Raw genomic sequence first — 25,147 nt, 5'->3', positions numbered from 1 at the left:
TGTCCCCTCCCGCAGGGGATGTGGGATTCCTCCTCCCAACGTGGCTAATTCCACCCGGGGAGGGAGGGCCCGGAGGGGCCCTCCCAGGTGCCCGAGACCCTCGCACCTGCGCCTCTCCCTACGCCGCCCCCCACCCCCGCGGGCTCCTCGGACGGAGCCGGGATCAGCGGCAAAGGGAACCGGGAGGCCGCCAATGGGAGGGTCGTGGCAGGAGTCCCGGGAGAACCGGGTCGGAGGACCGGGGGGTGAGGGGGATGAAGGCGGCGAGAACCCCGGCGGGGCGGGGCGGGGCGGGGCGGGGCGGGCCGGCACGTCCCGGTCGGGCTGCGGCGGAGCGAGCGCGGCCAGCTCTGCAGAAGGCGGCGGCTAACTAGCCGGGACGGTCACATCCCGCTGCAGGGGCCGGCGGAGCAGCCGCACTGCCTCCCGCACCGGGACTCCGGACGGCGGCCAGGCCGCGCCGGCACCGCCCCCCGCTCAGGGACAGACTACGCGGCCCGGCCGAGCTCTGGGGACCCCCGCAGCCGCGCGGCCCGCTCCCGCTACGCCGCCACCTGCCCTCTGCCCGCAGCTCGGTCCCGCGCTGCCCGCCGCGCCGGGCCCGCGCCGGGATGGGGCAGGTGCAGCGCCACGCAGCCGGGCGATGGGCCGCCCTCTGGCCACGAGCAGCCCCCCGAGGCCTGACTGACCGCGAGGACCGGCGGAGGTGGGTGTGGGCCGGGCAGAGCGGCGCACTGGGGACGCCCGGGTGATGCGGGGGCGGGGAAGGCGTGGGGAGAACGGGCGGATCCGGGGCTGCTGTGGGCCGTGGGGAGCCCGGGAGATTGCTGCCACCCGTGCGTTCTGCGCAGTCCTGGACACCCCCCCCCCCCAACAACTCCTGCCACCTCCAGGAGCCCCGCCTGAGTATTCAGTTAGCTATCATTATTAGCCTTGCGATACCCCGTGCAAATCATATAGCCTATTTGGGTTCAATCCGGGCCGCTGCAAAACGTATGAAAGCAACCGCCCTGCCTTCCTCCAGGGTGGTAAGGATTAAAAGAAATATTCAGCCACACTTTACTCACAATTCCGGTGCGAGAAATACCGCCATTACGTAGGACCTCGAGTTTCCGGAGGGCTTGTGGGCGTGGCTTGAGCTGGAGTTTGCAAGCAACGACAGGATTGGTTGAAGAGAGGATTCGCGTCCTCTCTGGGTCCCGCCCTAGACCTCACTGCGCCTGCGTACGTTCTGTTTGCTTCACGGCGAGCTACGTGATGTGTCGCGCCCTAGTCGCCTCTGCGTCAGGGGCAGTCGCTGCGGCTGCGTGGCGGGTTGTCCAGGTAACGACGGGAGTTGTCGCTGACTGGTGGCCTCAGAGAGGCAGGTGTTCGTCATGCAGTTGAAGCACCTGAGGACCCTGAGGAGTTGCGTGCCTGTTCCCTCCCTCGCCAGCCTTAACGTTCCCAGAGAAGTGGGGGAACTGACATCTTCACGATGTGGAGCGCCTACTGTATGCGGAATCGCTGCTCGGTCGGTAGTGTGCAGTAGACGAGACGGACCGCTAACGTCGGTAGCTTTCATTCCGTTTCATTTGACATCAGTTGTGCACGAGGCCCCGCGCTGGGGGCCCATGTAAACAGCGAACCTAAGTCTGCGCCCAGATAAACAAGCGCTTTAGGTAAAAGCCCCAAAGACGGAGTGCGGAAGACCTCACGTTCGTTCTGATGATGAAGATCTCAGATTCGGAAAAGGCTGGGCACCGGGAGAGGAGCCATGCTAAAGAAAGGCTGCGTTTTGGAGCTAGGAGACCAGCATTCAAGTCCTAGTGGCAGCTCCACTTGAAATAAATGGTCCAATCCCGCTGACTTGAAGCCCTCGGCACACAGTCTCTGAGCGCCCACCCAACTACTTCGTTTGGAAAATGGGAGGAACAATAACAGCAACCTGAGGGGGTTTGGAGGAAGAGTTAAAGAAAGTCACGTGCGCAAAAGCCTTAGCGAACTGAAAAGTCCTGTAGAAACTGATAGACGAGAGAGAACATTCAAAATTCAAAGGATAGACTCATACAAAGCTAATGATAGTATCTGCCATAAGTGAATGTTTCATATGTAGCAAGACGGCATAATTTAAGGAGTTAGGACTGTGGTTTGTGGAGTCAGACATACGTGGATTTAAATCTTGGTACCACCCCCTTATAAACTGTGTATGTAAATTTGAGCAAATGACTTACCTTTTCTGAACCTCAGTTTCCCCATCTGTAAAATATGCATAATCATATCTGTCTCAGCGTTATGAACTAAAAGGACAATGCATGTTGAGCATTTATCAAAATGCCTAGTCTATGGTAAGATCTTGTTAAAAGTTAGTTTTTATTCTTCTACTCCCTGCCCCCATTTAATCCTCAGGACAGTGCTGTGAGGAATGAGGAAGGCTTTACAGGGAATGTGGTATGAGGAGAATAGAGGGAAATTAGAACAAAAGAGAGAAGTGCTCATTGCTCAGGAAACTGCCCCGGACATTGTAATTTAAAAATTCCTTTACCCTCATGGAATACTTGGAAGTGAAAATCCCCTTCAGTCTTTCAAAATAAGATGTCATGATGCAGGGTAGGGCAAACGACCAGGATTGGCAAAATGATGAAGGAAGATGATGAGCAAGGAAAATGAGGAACCCTCAGCCCTTGGAACCTAATTTAATGAAGCGATGGAGGGGGGTAAAGGTGGTGGTGTGGCTATTTTCTGACTCTGAGGGTTGTGATGGAGGGGAGAAAAAAAAAAAAAAGGCCTTTTAAACCTGGTACTTTGGAGGTAGGTGGGTTAGGAGTGAAAAGTAACAACGTTTCAAACCAGAGCTCTGGAGCCCAAGTAATTAATCACACAATTGGAGCAGAAGCTAAATGTTTTATTTCAAGGAGGGAAGTCCTTAGTGCAGGACCATTGAGGACCAGGTGGTGGACAGATGTGGAAGAGAATAATCCACTGGGAGATGTTAACTTCAAAATTGGACTTCTGAGCAGTGCAATTTTGAGAGCAGGGGGGGTGGGGGGGATTAAAAAAAAAAAAACTAAGCTGGTGGCATTTTCATCCTAAATCTCAACTCTGAATGTTTTACTCCCCATTCCAGAACTTTCACTGTCTTTTTCCTACCAAATAAGCCCAAACTCCTTGGCCAGATTTCCAAGTTTTTTTGCACTGGCCTCACTATTCTTCCTGCCTTACTTTGTTCTACTTGCAAGATCGTTTCAGCTAAATTAAATTACTGTCTCTTAATGAGATTTGCTTTTGCTCCTATCATTCCTTCTACTTCGGATAACTTCCTCCATTTAACTACATTCAATTCTTCAAAGCTTAAAGTTGGTCATTTAAACATAAAACAATTTCAGGCTTCTCCAAACTATCATCGTGCTTTGTACATGCCTCTCTAATGGGATTTTTCCTGTTTTGCACCATGTTATTAGCTTGGGGGCAGGGACCGTATTTTGCTCTTTGTCTTCCTCTCAGCCCCTGGCTACATGCCTTTCTCCATAAGGTATTCAAAAAATATTGAAAGAGGAGTGCCTGGGTGGCTAAGTCATTAAGTGTCTTCAGCTAGGTCATGATCCAGGGTTGTGGGATTGAGCCCCACATAGGGCTCCCTGCTCACTGGGAAGCCTGCTTCTCCCTCTCCCGCTCCCCCTGCTTGTGCTCCCTCTCTCTCTGTCTCTCTGTCAAATAAATAAATAAAACCTTTAAAAAATAATGTTGAATGAAAAAAAATGTATATATTGAATGAATGGCTGAAGACCAGAACCTATTAAAAAAAAGAAAAAGCTTATCAGACCAATTGAATTTATTTCAGTTGAGCTATGAAGGAGCAAGGCCATTGCAGGGGCACATTGGTACACTTGATTTTGCGTGTCACCTCGAAGTGTATTTGCATTATGGGTTTCTAAAGCACCTTGTTCTCCTGGACCAGGGTTTTATACCTTGGAGACCAGGATGCATCTTTTGTTTTAAGGACTGTGGTGTGGAGAATTGACCAAAGTCACAGTAGAGCTAAAGGAACTAGAAATGCTTTTGTCAGTCTAGATGAACAGCTGGGCTTATTTTTGCCCCCTCTGCCTCTGCAGGATGGAGCTGCAAAGGCGACCTGCATGGCTTGGTCCCAGAACAATGCCAAGTTTGCTGTCTGCACAGTGGACCGAGTGGTGTTGCTATACAATGAACATGGGGAGCGGAGAGAGAAATCGTCCACCAAACCAGCTGACGTGAAGGTGAAGAGAGTACTGTGTGTGTCCTTAACCTGTTCATGGGGTCTTCGGAATCTGGAAAACTTCCTAACTGACTTCCCCAGCCATCTGCATAGGAAATGGCCTGCCCCATCTTTTCTCAGGATGAATCCCTCACGCTCAATACAGTCACACAAACACCTTTCCTTCTCTTTTCTCTACCATGTGTACTCATGACTTTTTTTTCTTTTCCTTTTTGAACTCTTAGTATGGCAGGAAGAGCTATATGGTGAAGGGCGTGGCTTTTTCTCCTGATTCCACTAAAATTGCCATAGGACAGACCGACAACATCATCTACGTGAACAAGATTGGCGAAGATTGGTGAGGATAGAGCCTGGGAGGTGGGGGTGACCTGGGAAAGAAGGGGAAGGCAGGAAGAAATGTCTCATCGGGGAAAGGGGAGTAGAGAAGATGATGGTCCAGGCTGGGACGTGGAGAGCAAAGGCCTTCCCGAGTCTGTTGCTGCTTCCCTATCTGTGCCTGCCTCATGTGTTATGAGATCCCATCCCTGGTGGAATCAGCCTAAGGTCAGCATGAGGACCTGTGATGGGAGCCCTTGGTGACACAGCATCTTTGTTCCTGTTCTAAAACTGCCCGGGCTCCATTTTCTGCCTCCTTTCAAGGCTCCTATGCAACGGTAGGAAACATTAGGGGGAGCAGGGAAGGTATCTGGTCTTTCTTCCCTTCCCCCAGCAACACGTGTGGCACTTTATTTATGGAAGTGTTTTTAATATGTTTTCTCTCCTTTTATTTGGCAGGGGTGACAAGAAAGTCATCTGTAACAAATTCATCCAGATGGTAAAGTTCAGACCTGTCCCTGGGAGATTGGGATGAGCAAACATATATCAGTATACCTACTCGTAAATGTAACCAGAAGTTGCATTTTTAACTTGTCAGTCTGCCCTTTCCAACTGAGAGGATGAAGGATGGTGCTGCGTGGCTGCCCGTCCTCCTTGCTTTCCTCCTTGAGCCCGGCTGTGTCCTCTTCTCCTCTGTAGGCGACTGGGGTGGTGGCATGTGGCGGGGGGTTCAGTTTGTTATAAATGCGCTGGGCTCCATGGATAGGGTTATCCTTTTCATGATTTCCTCCTTCCCGAGTGCTGTCACTTGTCTGCAGTGGCCAGCAGAGCACGTCATTGTTTTTGGACTGGCTGAAGGGAAGGTAAAGGAGGAAGAGAAACACAGGAGACGCTATGGGTGGGGATAATGGTTCTGGAGAGAGAAATACGGTTAAATGTCTCCCTTAGGGTCCAGTTATATGTTGGGGGAGAAAAGGGAAGGACCAGTTTTTTGTTATTTCCTTTTCTTTCCTTAGGATCTGGGTGGCATTGAAAGGAACCTAACCAGACTTGTATCCATTTTCCCATTTTCAGGTTCGTTTAGCAAACACTAAAACTAATAAATCATCTACCATCTATGGAACAGATTCTTACGTGGTGTCCCTGACAACAATGTGAGTAAGGAAGAGCAGTATCCCAAGCTTGGAGACGTAGGAAGAAGCGATGGGGATGTCGGGACTGGGAGACTATAATATGGAAGATGGGGAGGACTGGTAGCAGGGAGCCCAGGTAGGGTAATGTTTGACACAGAAGCAGGATTTCTTGGTGAGACAGAGTAATCTCTTTCTTCCTTTTTCTCTTCCTTTTTTTTTTTTTTTTTCTTTCAAAGATTTTATTTATTTTTTTTGACAGAGATCACAAGTAGGCAGAGAGGCAGACAGAGAGAGAGAGGGAAAGCAGGCTCCCCAGCTCTGCAGAGCCCGATGCGGGGCTTGATCCCAGGACCCTTGGATCATGACCTGAGCCAAAGGCAGAGGCTTTAACCCACTGAGCCACCCAGGCACCCCTCCTCTTCCTTTTAATTCACTCACTTTTTTAGTTCCTCTGGGAAAGGAATTCTCTCTGGTCATGCAGATGGCACCATTGTTAGGTATTTCTGCGATGATGAAGGCTCTGGAGAGTCACAAGTATGACTAAAGGATGCTGTGAGATGGGGATAAAGAAACGCAAGATCCCTCCTAGGGGAGGTTGAACATTCAGATTGAGGTGGTTGGCGGGGGCACATTTAGATGCAGCCACAGAGAGAATTTTTATTCAGGAGGCCACAGCTTAATATTTGTGGGCAAGGAGGAATCGAGTGGAAAGGATTCTGAGAGTAAGGGAAAGTGAAAATTATTCTTATCTATGTAAAAAGTGTATTTATATGTATAAATTCATAGAAAAGAAAAGTCATTCTCAAGAGAGAAAAAGGGAAAGGGTGGGGGATAAAAGGAATGTTTATGTTTTACTTTATGTAATTCTCTATTGTTTGAATAACTTACCTTAAGAATTACTTGTAGAGGGGTGCGTGGCTGGCTCAGTTGGTGTATCATGGGACTCTTGATCTCAGGGTTGTGGGTTTGAGCGCCACATGAGGTGTAGAGATTACTTAAATAACTTAAACTTTAAAAAAAAAAAAAAAGTAACCCCTTTCTGCCTGGGTGCCTTTCTCCAAACTAGGAAAAATCCGGCCTTAGCCTAAAGCACTCTCCCCTGAAACTAGAGAATCTCTTCTTCCCTTTTGACTCCAACCTAAAAATATGACATTAAAGGCAGGAAAGAGAAATTCGTACTTTATTGGAAGCCAAAAGAGATTAAAAAAAAGAATTACTCATGTAATAATTAAATGTATTTCTTGTGTAAAGCAAGAGTTGTATGCTCCGTGTGGACCTACCCAGCGTTAGTTAATGTGTAGGATATGTCCCTTTGGGGGCCTTATAGGTGTTTACTAAAGAACTCAACAGGGGCACCTGGGTGGCTCAGTGGTTTAAGCCTCTGCCTTCGGCTCGGGTCTTGGTCTCAGGGTCCTGGGATCGAGCCCCGCATCGGGCTCTCTGCTCGGCAGGAGCCTGCTTCCCCCTCTCTCTGTCTGCCTCTCTGCCTAGCTCTGATTTCTCTCTGTCAAATAAATACAAATTAAAAAAAAAAAAAGATAAAGAACTCAACATACAAGCCTTTTGAGGTTTCCTCTTGAGGACAATGTCAGACGTGGGTGTGTATGTCATACGTGTGAGTGTAAGAGTATAAAACCTAAAGACAGTTTGTGAAGTTCTCCAGATTAGGATGTGTTGGGATGGGAAAATGTTGGGAGGAAGATTTATACAGGGTATAAATTGTTCCTAGAAAGGAAAAATCCCTGGCTGAGGCTGTCAGAGTCAGAGTGATTGGAACCCTTTACTTCTGTCTTAGGGGAAGTTGGTGAACCACCCATGCCCACCCTAGGCCTTGGCTTGGGCAACCAACGGCATCGTGGCTGCAGGCTGTGATCGGAGAATTGTAGCCTATGGAAAGGAAGGGCACGTGCTACAAACTTTTGATTACAGGCGTGAGTGACCCTCAGGAGCGGGAGTTCACCACGGCTGCTGCAAGCCCTGGGGGCCAGTCTGTTGTGTTGGGAAGTTATGACAGGTGGGTCCCTTTCCATGTGCATCTTCTGCCTACTTTCCCTGTGTACACCTTGCTCTAGCCCAGTTATTTTCAGCCAGAGTGGGAGAATGGTTGGAAATCAAGTGTAGGTTGAAAGAGATCCTCAGGTTTTAATTCACTCACTTCCCTTGTCCTGCTCCCACCATCTGCTGGGACTCTGGAGTTCCACAGTACACCAGGATTTTGTGTCTCTGTGCCTCTGCCTGGGCCTCCACGGTGGAATTCATCTCCACTCTCTTTGTATTACCATTGCCTCTTTTCAGACCACTGGCTCAGTGTTTGTCGCATGATATTACACTTTGGTGTTTATAGTTATCTGGCTAAACTGAAACGCCCTTGAGAGGAGGACCTGTTCATTTTTTTTTTTAAATCTCCAGTGGCTAAATTAGCATCCAGTACATAATGTATGCTTAAATGTTTGGTGATGGAAGGAAGGAAGGAAGGAAGGGAAGGAGAGAGGGATGTTGGAAGGGTAAATAAAATAAATAAAACAAAGAAAGGGCCCCGGTCCCCTCACATCAGCTTTGTCAGTCCTGTCCTTTTATCCCCTTTGATGTCACGTGGGTCTCTTCCTTCCTTTTTCTCTGTTTCTTTTTCCTTATTTCTCCCTTGCTAACAGCTCATTTTTCTCACCAGCTATGATCTCCTTTTGTTTTCTCCACTCCTATCGCTCTCACCCCATTTTGCTTTTGGCTTGATTTTCCCAACTTCCTTCCTTTTGAACCTTTTTGTCCTCTCCTATGAGATTCCCTAGCATGTGTGTTCTCTTGCACTTCCTTTCTTCTCTGATACAGCGAGACTCATCGCCTTCAGTTACCCACCCATTTCCACCCTTTCGCTCAATCTTCATCTCTTCTGAAATCCACCTCCTTAATTTCAGACTTCGGGTACTCAACTGGAGCCCTCGAAGAAGCATCTGGGAGGAGGCAAAGCCCAAGGAGATTGCCAACTTATACACCGTCACTGCCTTGACCTGGAAACGGGATGGCTCACGACTCTGTGCGGTGCGTTTTACCAGTAATCCCTTTCCGCCTGGGTGACTTTCTCCAAACGAGGAAAAATCCGGCCTTAGCCTAAAGCACTCTCCCTGAAACTAGAGAATCTCCTCTTCCCTTTTGACTCCAACCTAAAAATATGACATTAAAGGCAGGAAAGAGAAATTCGCACTTTATGGGAAGCCAAAAGAGACAAAGAATTCTGTAGGCAGGGCTGATTTCTCCTTCTCACCCCATCACTATCCCTGAGTCCTTGAGTGCCACCTCTTTCCATCTGGTACTTCCCAAAACTGCCAGCCCTTTTACTGCCAACTCTTTCCTAGATTCTAGAACTTGGGTTTCAAGGGTGTCTCTAGATATCCTTCCGATGCCTGTTACCTTTTATGTTGTCGCTTTCCCTTCTAGGGCACACTCTGTGGTGGAGTGGAACAGTTTGACTGCTGCCTCCGGAGAAGCATTTACAAGAATAAGTTTGAGTTGACGTATGTGGGACCTAGCCAGGTAAGCAGCCGATAGCCTACTGCACCAAAATCTCCTTCTGGACACTGCCACGGTGCCAAATTTAATCCCTGGCAGAGCTGTTCTGGAGAACAGAGTGTATCAGGCAACTCTTTGGCAACTTTCCTGCTGTAGCCCTTCCAGCTTATTGTAAGACAAGATTTAAACACCAAATTTAAGGGGTACAGAGATCGTCACTTCCATCTTCCTGGTTTAAAACGTTACTACCTGGGGCGCCTGGATGGCTCAGTCTTAAGTGTCGGACTCTCGATTTCAGCTCAGGTCATGATCTCAGGCTTGTGAGATCAAGCACCACATGGGGCTCCACGCTGGGCATGGAGTCTGTTGAAGATTCTCTCTTTCCCTCTCCCTCTGCCCCACCCATGTCTCCATCCCTCTCTAAAACAAAACAAAACAGAAAAAGCTTTATTACCTATATGTTGTTAACTGGGGAGTTTAGGATTATGCAGGTGCATAATATTGCTTTAGGGCCTCTGAACTCGTGCTCGCTTCGGCAGCACATATACTAAAATAGGGCCTCTGAACTCACCGTGTATGACATTGCAAGGTAATTTCTTAGTTCCTGAGCCCACCTTTCTGTTTTCTCTACCTCTGTCCTCTTTTCCTTCCATTTATTATTCATTGGTTCCTTCATTCTTTTTCTCTTTTTTGGAAATGTTGTTCACTTATTTGACAGAGTGTCCACACAGGAGCAGAGGAAGGCCAGAGGGAGAGGAAGCACTTGGACGTGGGGCTGAATGTGGGGCCTGCTCCCAAGACCCCAAGATCATGACCTGAACTGAAGGCAGATGCTGAATCAGCCGAGCTACCCAGGCACCCCTCTTTTTTTTTTTTTAAGATTTTATTTTTAAGGGGGCGCCTGGGTGGCTCAGTGGGTTAAAGCCTCTGCCTTCGGCTCAGGTCATGATCCCAGGGTCCTGGGATCGAGCCCCGCATCGGGCTCTCTGCTCAGCAGCGAACCTGCTTCCCTTCCTCTCTCTCTGCCTGCCTCTCTGCCTACCTGTGATCTCTGTCTGTCAAATTAAATTTAAAAAAATCTTAAAAAAAAAAAGATTTTATTTTTAAATAACTCTAGACCCCTCTTGGGGCTCAAACCCACCACTGAGATCAAGAGTTGCATGCTCCTCTGACCGAGCCAGCCAGGCACTCCTGTTCTTTCATTTTCTGTCCATTCTCTATACATGAGCACTGTTAGGACACAGAATACAAAGATAATTGTCTGTATTATATTGTTCCTTAATCAGGATCATTTTAGCAAAGAGGTATATGAAATGACAGTATGATCAGTATACACCATGATTAAAGTAATCACAAAGATTTTCACACGAGGTACAGGAATGTGAAGAGGGTGATTACTTTTACCCCGTATGTGTTATGTATTAGCATTGAAGGAGATAATCTCTGAAAACATTTTGTAAATAGTAGAGCACTGTGTGAACGGGAGGTGTCATTTTTACCAACAATAGCCTAGGCTAGGTGAGGAAACGAGAGACTAGCTTTGTTTAACACTGTGGAGGTGGGCACGGCAGGTTCACCCCTCTTTGGGGTTGAGGGAAGCCTCAGGGAGCTCAGACTTGTACCTTACCAAAGTGATTGTGAAGAACCTGTCATCGGGGACCCGAGTGGTACTCAAGTCACACTATGGCTCTGAGGTGGAAGAGGTGAAAATCCTCGGAAAGGAGCGTTACCTGGTGGCCCACACGTCAGACACGCTGCTGCTGGGGACCCCGAACACTAATCGCCTTAGTGAGGTAGGAACCCCAGGCGGAGGGGCGGGGAATGGAGCATCGTGAGCTGCTACTTCTGGGGAACCCGGGTCCCTGAGGGGGAAGATCTCTAAGGAAAAGCTCTAAGATGCTGGCGTTGGAGACCTGGTGGACCTGGGAGTGAGACCCTGGAGATTTAGAATCCTGGACTGGGAACTCCCACTGTTGGACTGTTTTTACAGCATCTCTCAGAAGCCTAGAAGCCTAGGGCAGAATGTGACACAGCACCCCTCTTGTGCAACATCAGGGCCTTCCGAAACTCCTTCTCTCTGCCTCCTACCCCGTCCTTCTCTCAGCGTTGTCTTGGATACTTACCACATTGTTGTTATGGCCTCTCCCTCTTTTACAGGTGGCTTGGCAGGGATCTGGTGGCAATGAGAAGTATTTCTTTGAAAATGAAAATGTGAGTAGAGCTTGATTAACCAGCCATCACCATCTCAGTAGACCTCCTAGCTAAGAGAGAGCAGATAAAGAAAGGAGGGGGAGATAGGCAGAGGAACAGAATAAAGAGGAAAGTGGGAGTCACTTTGCACTGACAAGACATCTCCCTCTACTACCGTTGACCATGCAGACTTCTTCGTGCAAAGTTCCTACCACGTGACAGTTCCCTTCATCCCCAGGTGTGCATGATCTTCGATGCTGGAGAGCTAACCCCGGTGGAATATGGGAGTAATGATACCCTGGGTTCTGTACGTACTGAATTCATGAACCCCCACCTCATCAGGTAACCCCACAAGGTTCTCTAAATTTTTGAAACCCCAAAGAAGTCCCTTTTAACCTCTAATTCCTGTATCCTGAAGATTAATCTAAAAACTTCATCCCATATGGTACTTTGGGGCCCTTGCGAAACATCCCGATGACCCAAGTCCATTCTGCCTTACCTCACCCTTCGTGTTTCAGTGTCCATATTAATGAGCGGCGTCAACGAGGGATGGAAGACAATAAGAAATTGGCTTATCTTGTTGATGTTAAGACTATTGCTATAGGTAAGACTCTCTCATAATTCTGGTAACAAAACAGATGTTTATAGTATGCTTCCATATCACAGGGGTGTGTAGAGTGGAGAATGCAGGAACCTGAGAGGCACCAGGTAAATGTATGGCCCTGCTCTCACAGAGGGTGTGGGAAGTGTTCTAACCCACGTGTGTGAGTCTGCATCTAGCTGTAGAGATACAGATACACTGTTACGCATATCAGCTTGTCCCTGTAATTATTCATGTTCTTTAGGCATGTATCTTAGGGCTAGGAATTGTGAACTGTAGAGCGGAACCATTAGTAAATTTATGAATTTTCCTGTTTAGACTTAGGACATAGGATAATGGACTGTTTGAACCGGAAGGGGACTTATTTTCTGTAGAGTTTGACATTGGTAGCCAGTGATGACAAAATTTATTTGAATTTCACAAATGTTCACTTAAATAAATACATCTTATTTTATATATTAATAATTAGCTCTGGGGACAGCTGGGTGGCTCAGTCAGTTAAGAGCCTGCCTTTGGCTCAGGTCATGATCCCAGAGTCCTGGGATCAAGTCCCACATCAGGCTCCTTGCTCAGCAGGGAGCCTGCTTGTCCCTCTGCTTTCTGCTCTCCCTGCTTGTGCACTCACTCTCTGACAAATAAGTAAAATCTTTAAAAAAAATTAACCGTATCATGAAATGTATCAAGTATAGAAAAATGGTTTTAGAACAGCCCACTATTCCTTATGATGTATAGAGAATAACATATCCATGTAGCGTCGTTAAGAACAAGGGTCTAGAGTCAAACCTCCCCACTTCTGCAATTATACTTGTGTGATCTTAGGTCAATTTCTTAACTTTTCTGTATCTCAATTTCCTCATCCACAAAATGGGGATAAAAATCGTACCTACCTTATATGAAAAGCACTTAGACTAATGTCTGGCACATAATAAGCACTTAATAAAGGTTAGCTATTAATAATATTATTATTACTTGTGTACCCATACCTAGTTCTTTTTTTTTTTTAAGATTTTATTCATTTATTTGACAGAGATCACAAGTAGGCAGAAAGGCAGGCAGAGAGAGGAGGAAGCAGGCTCCCCACTGAGCAGAGAGCCCGATGCGGGGCTCGATCCCAGGACTCTGAGATCATGACCTGAGCCGAAGACAGAGGCTTTAACCCACTGAGCCACCCAGGCGCCCCCCCCACCATTCCTAGTTCTATCATGTCCTGTCCTTTCATTATATTTACTTGAGATCTTTTTTCTCTCCTCTTACTGAGGGACATTTAAGTTGTTGGTTTTTCACCATTTCCAGTGTTTTGGTTCTCTCAGGTTTACACCTAGAGCGAAACTGCTGAATCATAGAAGAGGTACATCTGTAATTTCGCTAAATCTTTCCAAATTGCTCTCCTAAGAGATTGTACCAATATACATTCCCACCAGCAGTTAGAGGTCCCAGTGTTCTGCATCCTCTCCAATACTTGAAATTGCCTGACTTCATAATTTGGCTCAATCTGACTTATGTGAAATAATACTTCACCGTATTCATTTTTGTTGTTGTTCATTTGTTTATTGGTGTTTGGATTTGTTCTTCTGCATTTTGCCAGTTCTTATCCCTTGCCTATTTTTAAAATCAGGCTGTCTTTTCCGTATTGACTTGAAGGAGTTCTGTGTATGTGCATATCTAGCCTTCGATTGTGATTTGTGTTGCGGATATTTTGTCTCAGCCTCTTTTAGTGTTCAGACATTTCTAATTTTAGTGTAGTTCATTTAATCACTTTTTAAGAAATAGTTTATGATTTTTCTTAAGATTTTTCTTTATATATTTGACAGATCATAAGTAGTCAGAGAGGCAGGCAGAGAGAGAGAGAGAGAGGAGGAAGCAGGCTCCCCGCTGAGCAGAGAGCCCGATGCGGGGCGTGATCCCAGGACCCTGAGACCATGACTGAGCCGAAGGCAGAGGCTTTAAACCACTGAGCCACCCAGGCGCCCCTTTTTTTAGGATTTTATTTATTTATTTATTTGACACAGAGAGAGAGAGAGAGAGAGAGAGAGAGATCACAAGTAGGCACAGCAGCAAGCAGAGAGAGAGGGGAAAGCAGGCTCCCTGCCGAGCAGAGAACCTGATGCTGGGCTCAATTCCAGGACCCTGAGATCATTACCTGAGCCGAAGGCAGAGGCTTTAACCCACTGAGCCACCCAGGTGCCCCTAGTCTGTGATTTTTGAGGTCTTGTTTAAGAAGTTTCCCTGGGGCACCTGACTGACTGAGCCAGAGGAACATGTGACTCTTGATCTCAGGATCGTGAGTTTGAGCCCCAAGCTGGGTGTAGAGTTAAATAAATAAATAAATAAATAAAATGTTTAAAAAAGAAGAAGTTTCCTTCTCCCTCCTATATTTTAATATTTTTAGATTTTGCTTGTCACCTGGAATTAATTTTTGTGCATAATGTGGGTGTGGCTCATATTTTACTTTTTCCGTGTTTAACCGTTTATTGGAAAGCCGTTCTGTACTCACTGATTCGTAATGTCACCTCTTATAAATCAAGTTTCCAAATACACATGGGTCCGTTCTTAAGATACTTTTACAGTTCATGAGTTTTATGTTTCACATCAGATTGTTGAGTTGTTATGGAAATGATGTAGTATGGCGGCCCATGTTCCAGTGGCAGGAAGGAGCTGTGAGACTTTGGACAAGTCATCCCACTACACAGGGCTCGTCTTCAATAGTATATAAAATGACAGAGTTCTTCTCTTAACCTTTTTTCACTAGTGACCCCTTTGAGTATCTAATTAAAATCATAGATCGTGGCGTGCCTGGGTGGCTCAGTTGGTTAGGCCACTGCCTTCAGCTCAGGTTGTGATCCTCGAGTCCCGCTTTGGGCTCCCTGCCTGGCAGGGAGTCTCCTTCTCCCTCTGACCCTCCCCTATCTCATGCTCTGTCTCTCTCTCTCCCTCTCAAATAAATAAATAAAATCTTTTTTAAAAAATCATAGATCCTTTCCCAGAAGAATATACATAAACATAGAATTTTGTATATAATTTCAGGGTGTTCACAGAGATAGGGTCCCACAGCTCTAGTATTCTGTGATTCTACTTATAAATTGAGCCATTGAAGCATGGCTTTATCAAGTTGGCTTTTAATTCAAGGAAATTTCATTTTTAAGTTGGTCTTCCCAGTTGTAGACATTAGCTGGCATTTGGTCTTGAGCTCCAGCACGGATCACGGCAGGACGTTGCGCATTGGTAACGTATACAAATAAGAGCTGTGAATGTGCCGTGTTCAGGAGACTCCCTGAAAGCATCCTAGCCAGGCCTTAAGTGTGATCATATCTTACATTGTCTGCAAAATTCACACCAACCTAAAATTCTTATCCTCAGCACTCTCAGCCTGACTTTAATCAGAGGCTCCTTCTGTTTTGTCTGTGTGCCTTCTCCACTGTTTGCCCCTCGGGGCTCTTACATCATTGACACTCAAAGTACAGGGAACTCCTTGCAGCAAATATGTTCATCGAGGTCATTTCATCCATCAGCTTTCTCTTCGTGGTTGTGCTGGAACTGGGGCTCTTCCTTAATGTGCTCAGTGCTGCCTTCCAGAGGATTTCTTGAGTAACGGATGCCCGTTGCTCTGATGTGTTCTGATCTGCTATGAGACAACTCCAAGATCCCAGAGAGGAATCTCATTTCTTGATGGATCTGGACCTTTTGAGTTAGCTACAGAGTTAAACAAAATCTCTACAATTTTAGTAGAAATCCAGTATTGTAAGCATCTTAGCAAAATTATGTCATCTTCCTCATACTCTACACGGATGCAACATTCTTAAAGCCCAACGTAATAATCAAAGGCAAGACTTTTGCAGGCTGCCTTGTGTCCTGTCTATGATTATGTGGAATCTGTCTTCTTAACCCTGTCTCCTTTACTTTGTAGTGGATCTGACTGGTGGCTACAACATTGGCACCATCAGCCACGAGAGCCGTGTGGATTGGCTGGAACTTAATGAAACGGGGCCAAGCTTCTCTTCAGGGACCGGAAACTTTGTGTAAGAAGGGTTACTAAGGCCTTAGCCATTGAGTAGTCCATAGAGGATGTGGTACTACCTGCTGCCAGGGATTGCGGGGGGCAGGATGGGCATAATTTCTTGGTGCACTATGCCATTAACATAGCAAAAGGCACAGAAGAATCAACACTGTGTCTGTTATCATAGCCCATACCTTAAGAAGATGGTATTGTGATGGCACCAAAGTCAAGAGGGAAATTTGGGAGCTGGTTTCTCTTTTACTGTTCCCAAGTCTGTGCCCTCGTGAGACTGCCTCACCCCCGCATGCCTGGCTGACCTTTACCCACACCTGTGGTAGCATTCCTCAGCTACACGTACCCCACAGCGTTAAGGCTGGCTCGACAGTCTGCCCCGAACTCCTTATTGACTCTGATCTCAATATGGTATCACCAAAGAGCTCAGCCTCAAGGGCAAAGAGACTATCTGGTGATTTTTCTTTTCGTGTTCATTGTGATGTGAAAGCCACATCGCCGATTTCCAGACCATTTAATGTGCGGGGTGGCCTTCCTTTTGTGATCCAGTCTGGCAACTCTGGCCCAGAGTTAAACTCTAAGAACGAAAGTCTGACCTTCAGCTAACTTAAATTTCTGGGTGTAGCTCTGGGCTCACTTGGTCATCCCTTTTGGGCCAGAGTCAGGATGTACCAAGTCAGCATAAACGTCGAGCACTGCAGGCTAGTAAGCTTTGAAATTCAGCATCTGCCTGACTGGTGGGTCAGCTCGCCACATTTCGTCAGAGAAATGGTCGATATCAGAAGCCACCCCATAGCCCCTTCTGTTGCGCTGTCCACCTCTTCCTTCCGCAGTTGCATCTATACGATATTGAAAGCCGCTCGAAGACGACGATCCTCAACTTCTGCTCCTACGTGCAGTGGGTCCCAGGAAGTGACGTGCTGGTGGCTCAGAACCGAAACAGCCTGTGTGTGTGGTACAACATTGAGGCACCCGAGAGGGTCACCACATCCTCTCTTAGGGTACGTCGGTGCCAGGGGACCTCAGACATAGTGTCCCACTGATCAGTTAGGGCCCTGGGGAAGCTCCAAAGGTTATTTGGTTTTCTGTGGCCCACCACCCATCATCTCTGTGATAGAGTCGGCAAGTAAAGCTTAGATCCTTGCCCACAGTGCGCTAGGCCCCAGAGCTGTCCTTGTTCAGATTCCTGACATTGTATCCTGTCCTCTCTATTACAGTGACCCTGGGGAATTCACCAGGTCATAATGAGTTCTCTTAGGCTGGAAGAGCCCCCATAGCGGGGGCAGTTCTGTCAGTTCCTGGGTGAGGATTCTCTGTTGTAAGCTGTTCAGAGCTCCTTTTTTTATCAGACTGAAGATCAGTCCCTCTCCCGTCCTGCCAGCATCATGTACATTCCCGTGACCTTCCAGAATCTGGGAGGGAAAACAAGAGAGGCCCCGTGCTAGGCTAGGATGACTGATGTGGGTACAGAGCGAGCATGTGATAGTTCTTTTTGCCTTTTTTCTATCTCTCTTCTTTCCCTCCTTTCTTTCCTCATTTTAGACTAATTAAGTTTGGCGCTTGGGGGTTGTTTTGTCCTTTTTGAAACACATTTTTCACATTTTTGCTTTAGAGGTCATACATTTGACTCCTAGAGTGGTTACCCTTGGAAGTTTACCATACCCTTAAATTATTCTGAATACTTTCAGCTTATTTAGCATCTGACCCCTGGCAAATGATACAAGGACCTGAACTTTGATTACCTCCCCTTTGCCATTATTGCCCAGTATTTTTTTATCCCCAAAGTGAGACGTTATTCTTTTACACAGCCGGAATTTGGTTACATTTGCCATCATGGTGCCAGTTTCTCTGCTCACTCTTCTTGCGTTGCTGACCTTTGCTCTGGAGTTACCTCCTTGAGAGGAAGTGTTTTGAAGATGAATCCTCAGTTTCTGAAAATTACCGGAATGGAATGATCTGAAAATGTTTTTATTTGGCATGTTCTTGAAAGAACAGTTTGACAGTTTTTCTTAGTCTTTTGCAAATACTGTCGTCCCATTGACTGACCCCCTTAGTTCTGAGAAGTTTATTAACAGCTCCTTGTGTTGTCTTGTTGGCTTTTTTAAAAAAGATTTTATTTATTTATTTGAGAGAGCAAGGGGAGGGGCAGAAGGAGAAGCAGACTGCCCGCTGAGCAGGGAGGGATTGCGGGGGCCTTAATCCCATAACTCCAGGATTGTGACCTGAGCCTAAGGCAGAGGCTTACCCGACTGAGCCACCCAGGCGTCCAGGTCTTGTTGGTTTTAAAGTCTTTTTTTTTTTTTCAGCATTCTGAAGCTTCAGTACAAAATGTCTGCATATAAATGTCCTTTTACTTAACTGTGCTTGGTGTGTATGCGCACGCGCGCGAGTGTGTGTGTGTGTGTGTGTGTGTTTCCCATCTGGGAGGACACCTTGTTCCTCAGCCATGAGCTCTTTAAATGTTGTTGCTTCTCTCGAACTCTCTTTCTCACCCTCAGAACTCTAATTATGTATGTGTTCTGTCTTGTCCTGTCTTTGTGCCTCTATCACCTCTTATTCTTCCTTCCTCCTTCTCGCTCCATGCTACATTCTACATAATTCCTTAAGAAACATCTTGCAAGGGGCTCCTGGGTGGCTTGGCCCTCAAGTGTCTGCCTTTGGCTCAGGTCATGATCCCGGGGTCCTGGGATCGAGCCCCTGCTTGGGGCTCCCTGCCAGCAGGAAGCCTGCTTCTCCCTCTCCCACTCTCCCACTCCCCTTGCCTGTTTCCCTCTCTCTCTGTCAAATAAATAAATACAATTTTTTTAAAGATTATTTAAAAAAAAAGAAACATCTTGCAAGGCAGGGGTTCACTTTCACCATTGTCTCATCTGCTATTGAAATCACCCACTGAGTTTTCTTACTTCAAATATTGAATTTTTCGTACGGTTTCATTTGGTTCTTTCTCTAGTCTGCCTGGTCATTTTTTCTAGTATATTTGCTGCTGAAGGGAACACAACCTGGCCATTTTTTATGGTCTCTTGTCTCTTGCTTAATTTTTCATTCCATCTCTTAGGTCTTTAAACATTCTACATTTCTTTCATATTCCATAACTGATTTCTTCCGTAATTTTTTTTAAAAGATTTTATTTATTTATTTGACAGACAGAGATTACAAGTAGGCAGAGAGGCAGGCAGAGAGAGAGGAGAAAGCAGGCTCTCCACGGAGCAGAGAGCCCGATGCGGGGCTTGATCCCAGGACTCTGGGATCATGACCCGAGCCGAAGGCAGAGGCTTTAACCCACTGAGCCACCCAGGCGCCCCCCGTAATTGTTATTTTAAATATTGGAAATCCTTGGACGTCCAAAAGTGCTGTAGTTATTGTTATTGTTTACTCCTTTATTGTGGTTAACTTCTATTTTGGTACCTTTTTTTTTTTTTTGGTATCTTTTTTTATTGGGGGGCTTACGTTACATTGAATATAATTTTTAGAAGCTCAAGGGCCTAACATGGGCATGTTTTCCTCTAGAGATGATCAGTGTTTGCTTTTGCAGGAATCAGGCATACTAATGACTTTTGTTCCCTTTCCGGAAGAGAGGATCCCAGATTTCATGACTCATAGATTCTCAGAATCGCCCCCTCACCCTGCTGGAGGACCCCTGGTTTATTCACCCGCTGCTGTGTTTGCCATCAGGGCAACTGTACCCTTTCCACTTGCTCCCCTGTTTTTTTCCTGCTCAGGTTTTCGCTTACCGGCTTTTTCCTTTTTTTTTTCCTTTCCTTTTCTGTTTTTTCCCTTTGCTTTCTCTTCTTCCCTTCCTTCCTTTTCTTCCCTTCCTTTCCTCCCTACTTTTCCTCCCCTTTCCTCCCTCCCTCCCTTCCTTCCTCCCTGTGGGAGACTAGGAAGCTTGCCTAGTGATTTCTTCAGGGGACCTAAGCAACGAATGTATTCAGAAGTACGGCCCAGGTTAAAGTTGTATTTTAACAGGACTCAAGCTGGAAGCAGAAGTGGTTGCACACTTTGTCAGGTTACCTCCAGGCATTAGTGCGGGCACAGCTCTGAGTGTACAGGAACCTGAGGGCATTCGTGTAGATAAGGGATTCTTAGCTGCTTGAAGGAAATTAAACGCTGGGCAAACAAGGGCCGCTGTAATTCCCTCAGCGTGTAAGCGCCAGGGTGGGGTAAGGCTGGGTCTGTTCTGCAGTGGAGTCGGTGGAGACACCTCTCTGGGACTGTCCCCACTTTCCTTGGACTCTGATGTCCCCTCTTCACCAGCCTCCTTGAAAGCTGAGAAAGAGCACCAAAATAGAAAAGTCTGGAGGGCTTGGAGACCTAGCCACAGGGAAAGGCAAGGATGAAGAGGCCCTTGTTCCAAACCTGTAATTCCGAAGCGAGCAGAAGGGTTTGGGAGCTGGGGAGCCCCAAATGCCCCTCCCCATGCTGTAGTCACAGTGGCAACTTCGTTCCCTGCCTGCGCCCAAAACCCGGTGGGTACGGCGGGAGCACGGGAGTGAGAACACGTGCCCAGTACAGGGCATCTCTGGCTTTTTTGCCTGAACAGAATATAGTTCTGACTTTGCTCCTTATGGTCTTGGAATTCCCTAGACTGACCAGGAAAGCATCCGTACACAAACCCCTGTGGTTGTTGGGAAGGTTCAGAGTTGCTGGGAACACAGGTCACCCCTGAGTCGCGCTTCCCTGGGCACTCCGCAGCCCCCCTGCTTCCCTGGGAAGTGCGCCTGAGGCTACTGGGGCTCTGCGTGTCTGCACAGCTGGCAATGAAGTGCATGAGGCCGGAAGACGTGTCGGTGCTGTACATCACCCAGCTCAGAAGATGGAGAAGCAGGGCAAGTACCCGGAGGCGGAAAGGTGAGCCGCAGCCCCAGGGGAGGCGTGCAGGGAGAGGGGTGCGTCTGAGGATGCGCGCAGTCTGCCTAGAAGGCAGTGATGCAGGAATCTGGGTCGAGGAGGCCCCGGGTGTCTCTCTCCCCTCCGCAGGCTCTATGTGACAGTGGAAGAGCCTGATCTTGCCATCACCATGTTCAGAAAGCACAAGCTGGATGATGATGTGATCCGCCTGGTAGGGAAGCACCACCCAGATCTCCTCAGTGACACACACCTACACCCGGGCAAGGTGAGCCTTTCTCCAGTCTCGGCCATCTCTTCCCTGAACAGGCTCCACGTCCCCCTCGCCCCATCCTGACCCTCCTTTCCCCAGGAGCTGGAGGCTGAAGGCCGACTGCAGGAGGCCGAGTATCACTACCTCGAGGCTCAGGAGTGGAAGGCAACGGTGGACATGTACCGGTCCAGTGGGCTTTGGGAGGAGGCCTACCGGGTAAGGAGTCCAGGTCGCTCTGGGGATATGCCCGTTCCTTTTCCCCACTCTCAAGGGACGCATTCTGAACTGGTCGTGGGTCTCTTTGAAAAATGTCCATACTGACAGGCAAAATTTCACATGCGGTAGGAGGGGTCTGTGGACTACCTGAAGTCCATCCTTGGCCCCTGAGCAGGCTAACAGACCCCAAAACTGAGCCGTCTCCCAGTTCTAGTAGAAAGCCCTGACCCTTGTCAAAGCTGAAGTCCGATCAGAGGGGAGAAGGGAGCCGCCATGTGGCCCTGCGTGGGAGGATTGCCAAATGGCTTTGCTTCACAGGTGGCCAAGGCTCACGGAGGAGCTAATGCCCACAAACACGTGGCCTATCTGTGGGCAAAGAGCCTGGGAGGAGAGTCCGCAGTGAGACTGCTTAATAAGCTCGGGCTCCCGGAAGCTGCCGTTGACCTCGCCGCTGACAACTGGTGAGGCCTCAGGGCTTCTCTCCACTGGCCCCTTTCGAGAGAGAGCCTCTGCGTAGACAAGGAAAATTGCTGTATAGCTGAGAAGTGTTTCTGAAAATGGAGGCAGGAGTGAAGAAATCCTCGGAAGAATGTGATGGAGAGGCAAGGAATGAATCAGTAGCTCTGCCCCTGTTCCCCGGGGGCTCAGAACAGTGTTTAGCTGTTCTAAGAAGATGGAAAGTGATCAGCTTTTTTCCTTCTTTTTCAAAAAGACCTTTTTAAGTAATTACTATCCCCAGTGTGGGGCTTGAACTCAACCCGAGATCAAGGGTCACTCATTCTACAGACTGAGCCAGGCAGGTGCCCCGGAGAGAAGAGCTTTTAAAGCTTTTAAAGTTAAGGTGCACTAAGCCAGTAATTGACTTCTGAGTCCCGGAAGTGTGCTTCTGTTAAATGCAAAAAGAGCTTTTCTTAAGCAAATGTTGCAAAGACCAGTAATAATCCTGCATGGAGTCAGATGGCTGAGGGTCCTCTTAATGTTTTAGAGAGACAGTTTTTCTGCTAGCGTAAATGTGGCTCAGGAGGAAGTGGTGGAGAACCCGGAGCCCCTGCTCCCGAGGCAGAGTAGTGCTGTGAGGCTCACTGCGGTCCCCTGCCTCGCGCCCATCCCATTCCTTTACGCCCACTCGTCGCAGGAAGCACAGGCTTTTCCGAGTGTCCCCCGACCCACGTCCTCCTTTACGTGTCTGTGTGCTTCTGTGTCACGTCATATGGATTGTCTTGTGGGGCAGGCCCGGGGGGCCTCGGAGGAGAAGGACTTTCAGAAAGCAGAAGGGCTGCTGCTTCGGGCCCAGAGACCGGGCCTGGCCCTCAATTATTATAAGGTAGGGCACCGGATTCAGGGCCATGAGGGGGAGGGGGAGAGAGTGTAAGAACCCACAGAGCACTACACTAACCACTACTCCTGGGAAAGATCCAGAGAGTTAGCATTGGAGAGGGGGAAGGAGACGAGAAGGAGAAGAGAGGTCCAAGGACCTAGGGATCCGTGGCCCATAGTAGAGAGCACCTGTGTGGCAGGGGGAAGGTGTCATGCCGGCCTCTGCCTTCCTGATACCTGGAAATCTGAGCAGGAGGCTGGATTATGGAGTGATGCCCTGCGGATCTGCAAGGACTATGTGCCGGGCCAGCTGGAGGCCCTGCAGGAAGAGTACGAGCGGGAGGCTACCAAGAGAGGGGCCAGGTATGACGCCAGGAGGCAGCAAGCGTGGGCAGGGCTGGAGAGTGGGTCACAAGGTATGCACAGGATAGGCCAGGCTGCCCAGCCCGTTCTGGTCACGTGTACTCTCATCTCAGGGGCATGGAGGGGCTCGTGGACCAAGCTCGCCAGTGGGAGCAGGCTGGAGAGTATAGCCGCGCTGTCGACTGCTACCTCAAGGTGCGGGACTCAGGCGGCAGCAGCCTGGTGGGCAAGTGCTGGATGAAGGTGAGGCGGGCTACACCCTTCCTGGCCGTCCACTTCCCGGACCGCTCTCACAGCCAGCATTCCTCCTCCTCAGACATTGCTTTTTCCTCCTGGGCCTCTCATTTTCGCTCAGGCAGCAGGTACCTGCTGAGTGCTTGCTAGATGCTAGAGCCAGAGCTATGAAAACTATAAAAGGGGATCTGAGGCAGAACCCCTAAGAGCCTGAAATTGGGGGAAGTTGGACCACTGTGGTTCAACTAATTGAGTACCTGGGTGAAAACTAAAGGATGTGATTTGAAGTGGAGTTCAGTGGAGGGGGAGGTCTCGACGGAGAGGGAGGGAGACTGTGTGAGGGAGGGGGTAGACCTGGGACCAGAGCTGGAAGGGCAAATCCAGAGGCCAGAGCTGGGGCCAGGTGAAAGCCAGGAAGAAAGCAGAGGCTCCTCCTCTACATAGGAGCTCCTAAAAAGAAGCATCTAGCCGGTTAAGCTAAGTCAGTAGGTTTCATCAATTCCTAAACATATATATAATCACATTTTATTATCTTAGAAATTGGGTTGCATGTGATGTTTTGTGTGTTTTTTTAAAGATTTTATTTATTTATTTGACACACAGAGAGAGATCACAAGTAGGCAGAGAGGCAGGCAGAGAGAGAGGGGGAAGCAGGCTCCCTGCTGAGCAGAGAGCCCGATGTGGGGCTCGATCCCAGGACCCTGAGATCATGACCCAAGCTGAAGGCAGAGGGTTAACCCAGTGAGCCACCCAGGCGCCCCTGCATGTGAACTTTTAAATGATGTCTCTGGGGTACCTGGGGGACTTGGTGGGTAAAGCATCTGACTCTTAATTTTCGGCTCAGCACAGGATCTCAGGGTTGTGAGATCAAGTTCTGCATTGGGCTCTGCACTGGGTGTGGAATCTGCCTCAGATTCGCTCTTCTTCTCCCTCTGCCCCTCCCCACTCGTGCTGTCTAAAACAAAAACCAAAAAGAAGTAAATGATGCATCTTTGATTCAGAGAAATATGGTATTAGGAGTTTGAGGGGGATGTGGAGTGGGCGCCACTGATCCCAAGTCTGAACGTCAACTTCCCCCTGGCAGCTTCCGAGGGGGCTGCGGCTGGAGTGAGTCACGTGACACGACTCCCTCCTCTGAGACCCCGCCCTGGGAAGCTGTAGGTGGGGTTTGGAGCCCCAAACCTGGCTTCAGGGCCTCTTCCTGGCGTTCCATCCATTTGCGCGACACCAAATATCCCTTCACCCTCCATTCCCCCCTCCAGCACGACGAGTGGTCTTTCTAGGTGGAGATCAATTATTGCCCCTTTATTTATCTTAGAGAAATTACAGACCCATTCCCGCCCTCCCTCCCCCCAGGTAGAGAGGCATAGAGGCTCTTTGATTGCTGAGGGTGCAGGTTTGGGAGGCAGTGGCTGAGCAGGAAAGAAGCCAGATAAGGGGCAGGTCGGTGAAGGCTTGAGCCAGTCAGTGAATAATGGGGACGAATCTTTTCTCATCTGTTAGCTTCAGGCCTCTAAACTTGGCCTGTTTTGGAGCATTTTGTGTGTGGTCCCTAGGAGACGTGTTTGAGTAGCCCTTGCAATCTTCAGACAGACCGTGTCTGAGCCTCTCCCTAGGAGAGCTGTGTTTGAGTCTCTCCTTAGCGGGACTGTGATGGGTTCCCGCAGAGGGACTGAGATGGGTTTTGCCACACCAACTGTACTGGCCCCTTTCAAGGTGGCTCTGTTGGCTCTGCTCAGAATGACTGTGTCTGTTCCTCTCAGACCGACTGCGTCCACTTCTTTCAGAGGGACTACAGTGAGTTCTCTCTGAGGAACTGCGACCACTCCTCTCAGAGGGCCTGTGCTGTCTACTCTCAAAAGGGCTGTGTCCTCTCACCTCTAAGGGACTGTGATGAGTTTTCTGAAAGAGACTGCGACTGCTCCTCTCAAGGGGA

General features: G+C 48.3%; 2 protein-coding genes across 2 annotated transcripts; both read left to right on the top strand.

Moving 5' to 3' along the window:
- The first annotated feature begins 352 nt into the window (after positions 1 to 352).
- On the top strand, positions 353 to 10,268 carry LOC308349025 (intraflagellar transport protein 172 homolog). Its single transcript, XM_080813569.1, has 8 exons — positions 353 to 706; positions 4,092 to 4,235; positions 4,459 to 4,571; positions 5,009 to 5,048; positions 5,624 to 5,703; positions 7,478 to 7,696; positions 8,595 to 8,718; positions 9,115 to 10,268. The coding sequence occupies exons 2-6, from the start codon at positions 4,116 to 4,118 to the stop codon at positions 7,488 to 7,490; spliced, it is 366 nt and encodes a 121-aa protein (XP_080669695.1). The 5' UTR covers positions 353 to 706; positions 4,092 to 4,115; the 3' UTR covers positions 7,491 to 7,696; positions 8,595 to 8,718; positions 9,115 to 10,268.
- On the top strand, positions 7,572 to 24,898 carry LOC308349162 (intraflagellar transport protein 172 homolog; the record flags this gene model as incomplete). The annotated part of the gene is given in 19 exon segments (XM_080813683.1): positions 7,572 to 7,696; positions 8,595 to 8,718; positions 9,115 to 9,210; positions 10,758 to 10,979; positions 11,344 to 11,397; positions 11,615 to 11,718; positions 11,895 to 11,980; positions 15,882 to 15,959; positions 15,962 to 15,993; positions 16,817 to 16,984; positions 20,409 to 20,472; positions 20,577 to 20,786; positions 20,789 to 20,831; positions 20,961 to 21,096; positions 21,181 to 21,297; positions 21,616 to 21,758; positions 22,303 to 22,621; positions 22,868 to 22,977; positions 23,091 to 24,898. Coding segments are annotated over 19 exon segments (2,502 nt in total). The 3' UTR covers positions 23,362 to 24,898.
- Positions 24,899 to 25,147: the final 249 nt, after the last annotated feature.

The sequence above is a fragment of the Martes martes genome, assembly GCF_963455335.1.
Source record: "Martes martes genome assembly, chromosome: 9".
In the NCBI taxonomy this organism is placed as follows: domain Eukaryota; kingdom Metazoa; phylum Chordata; class Mammalia; order Carnivora; family Mustelidae; genus Martes; species Martes martes.
The sequence above is the reverse complement of the archived record's forward strand: the minus strand, read 5'-3'. Positions and strand labels throughout refer to the sequence as shown.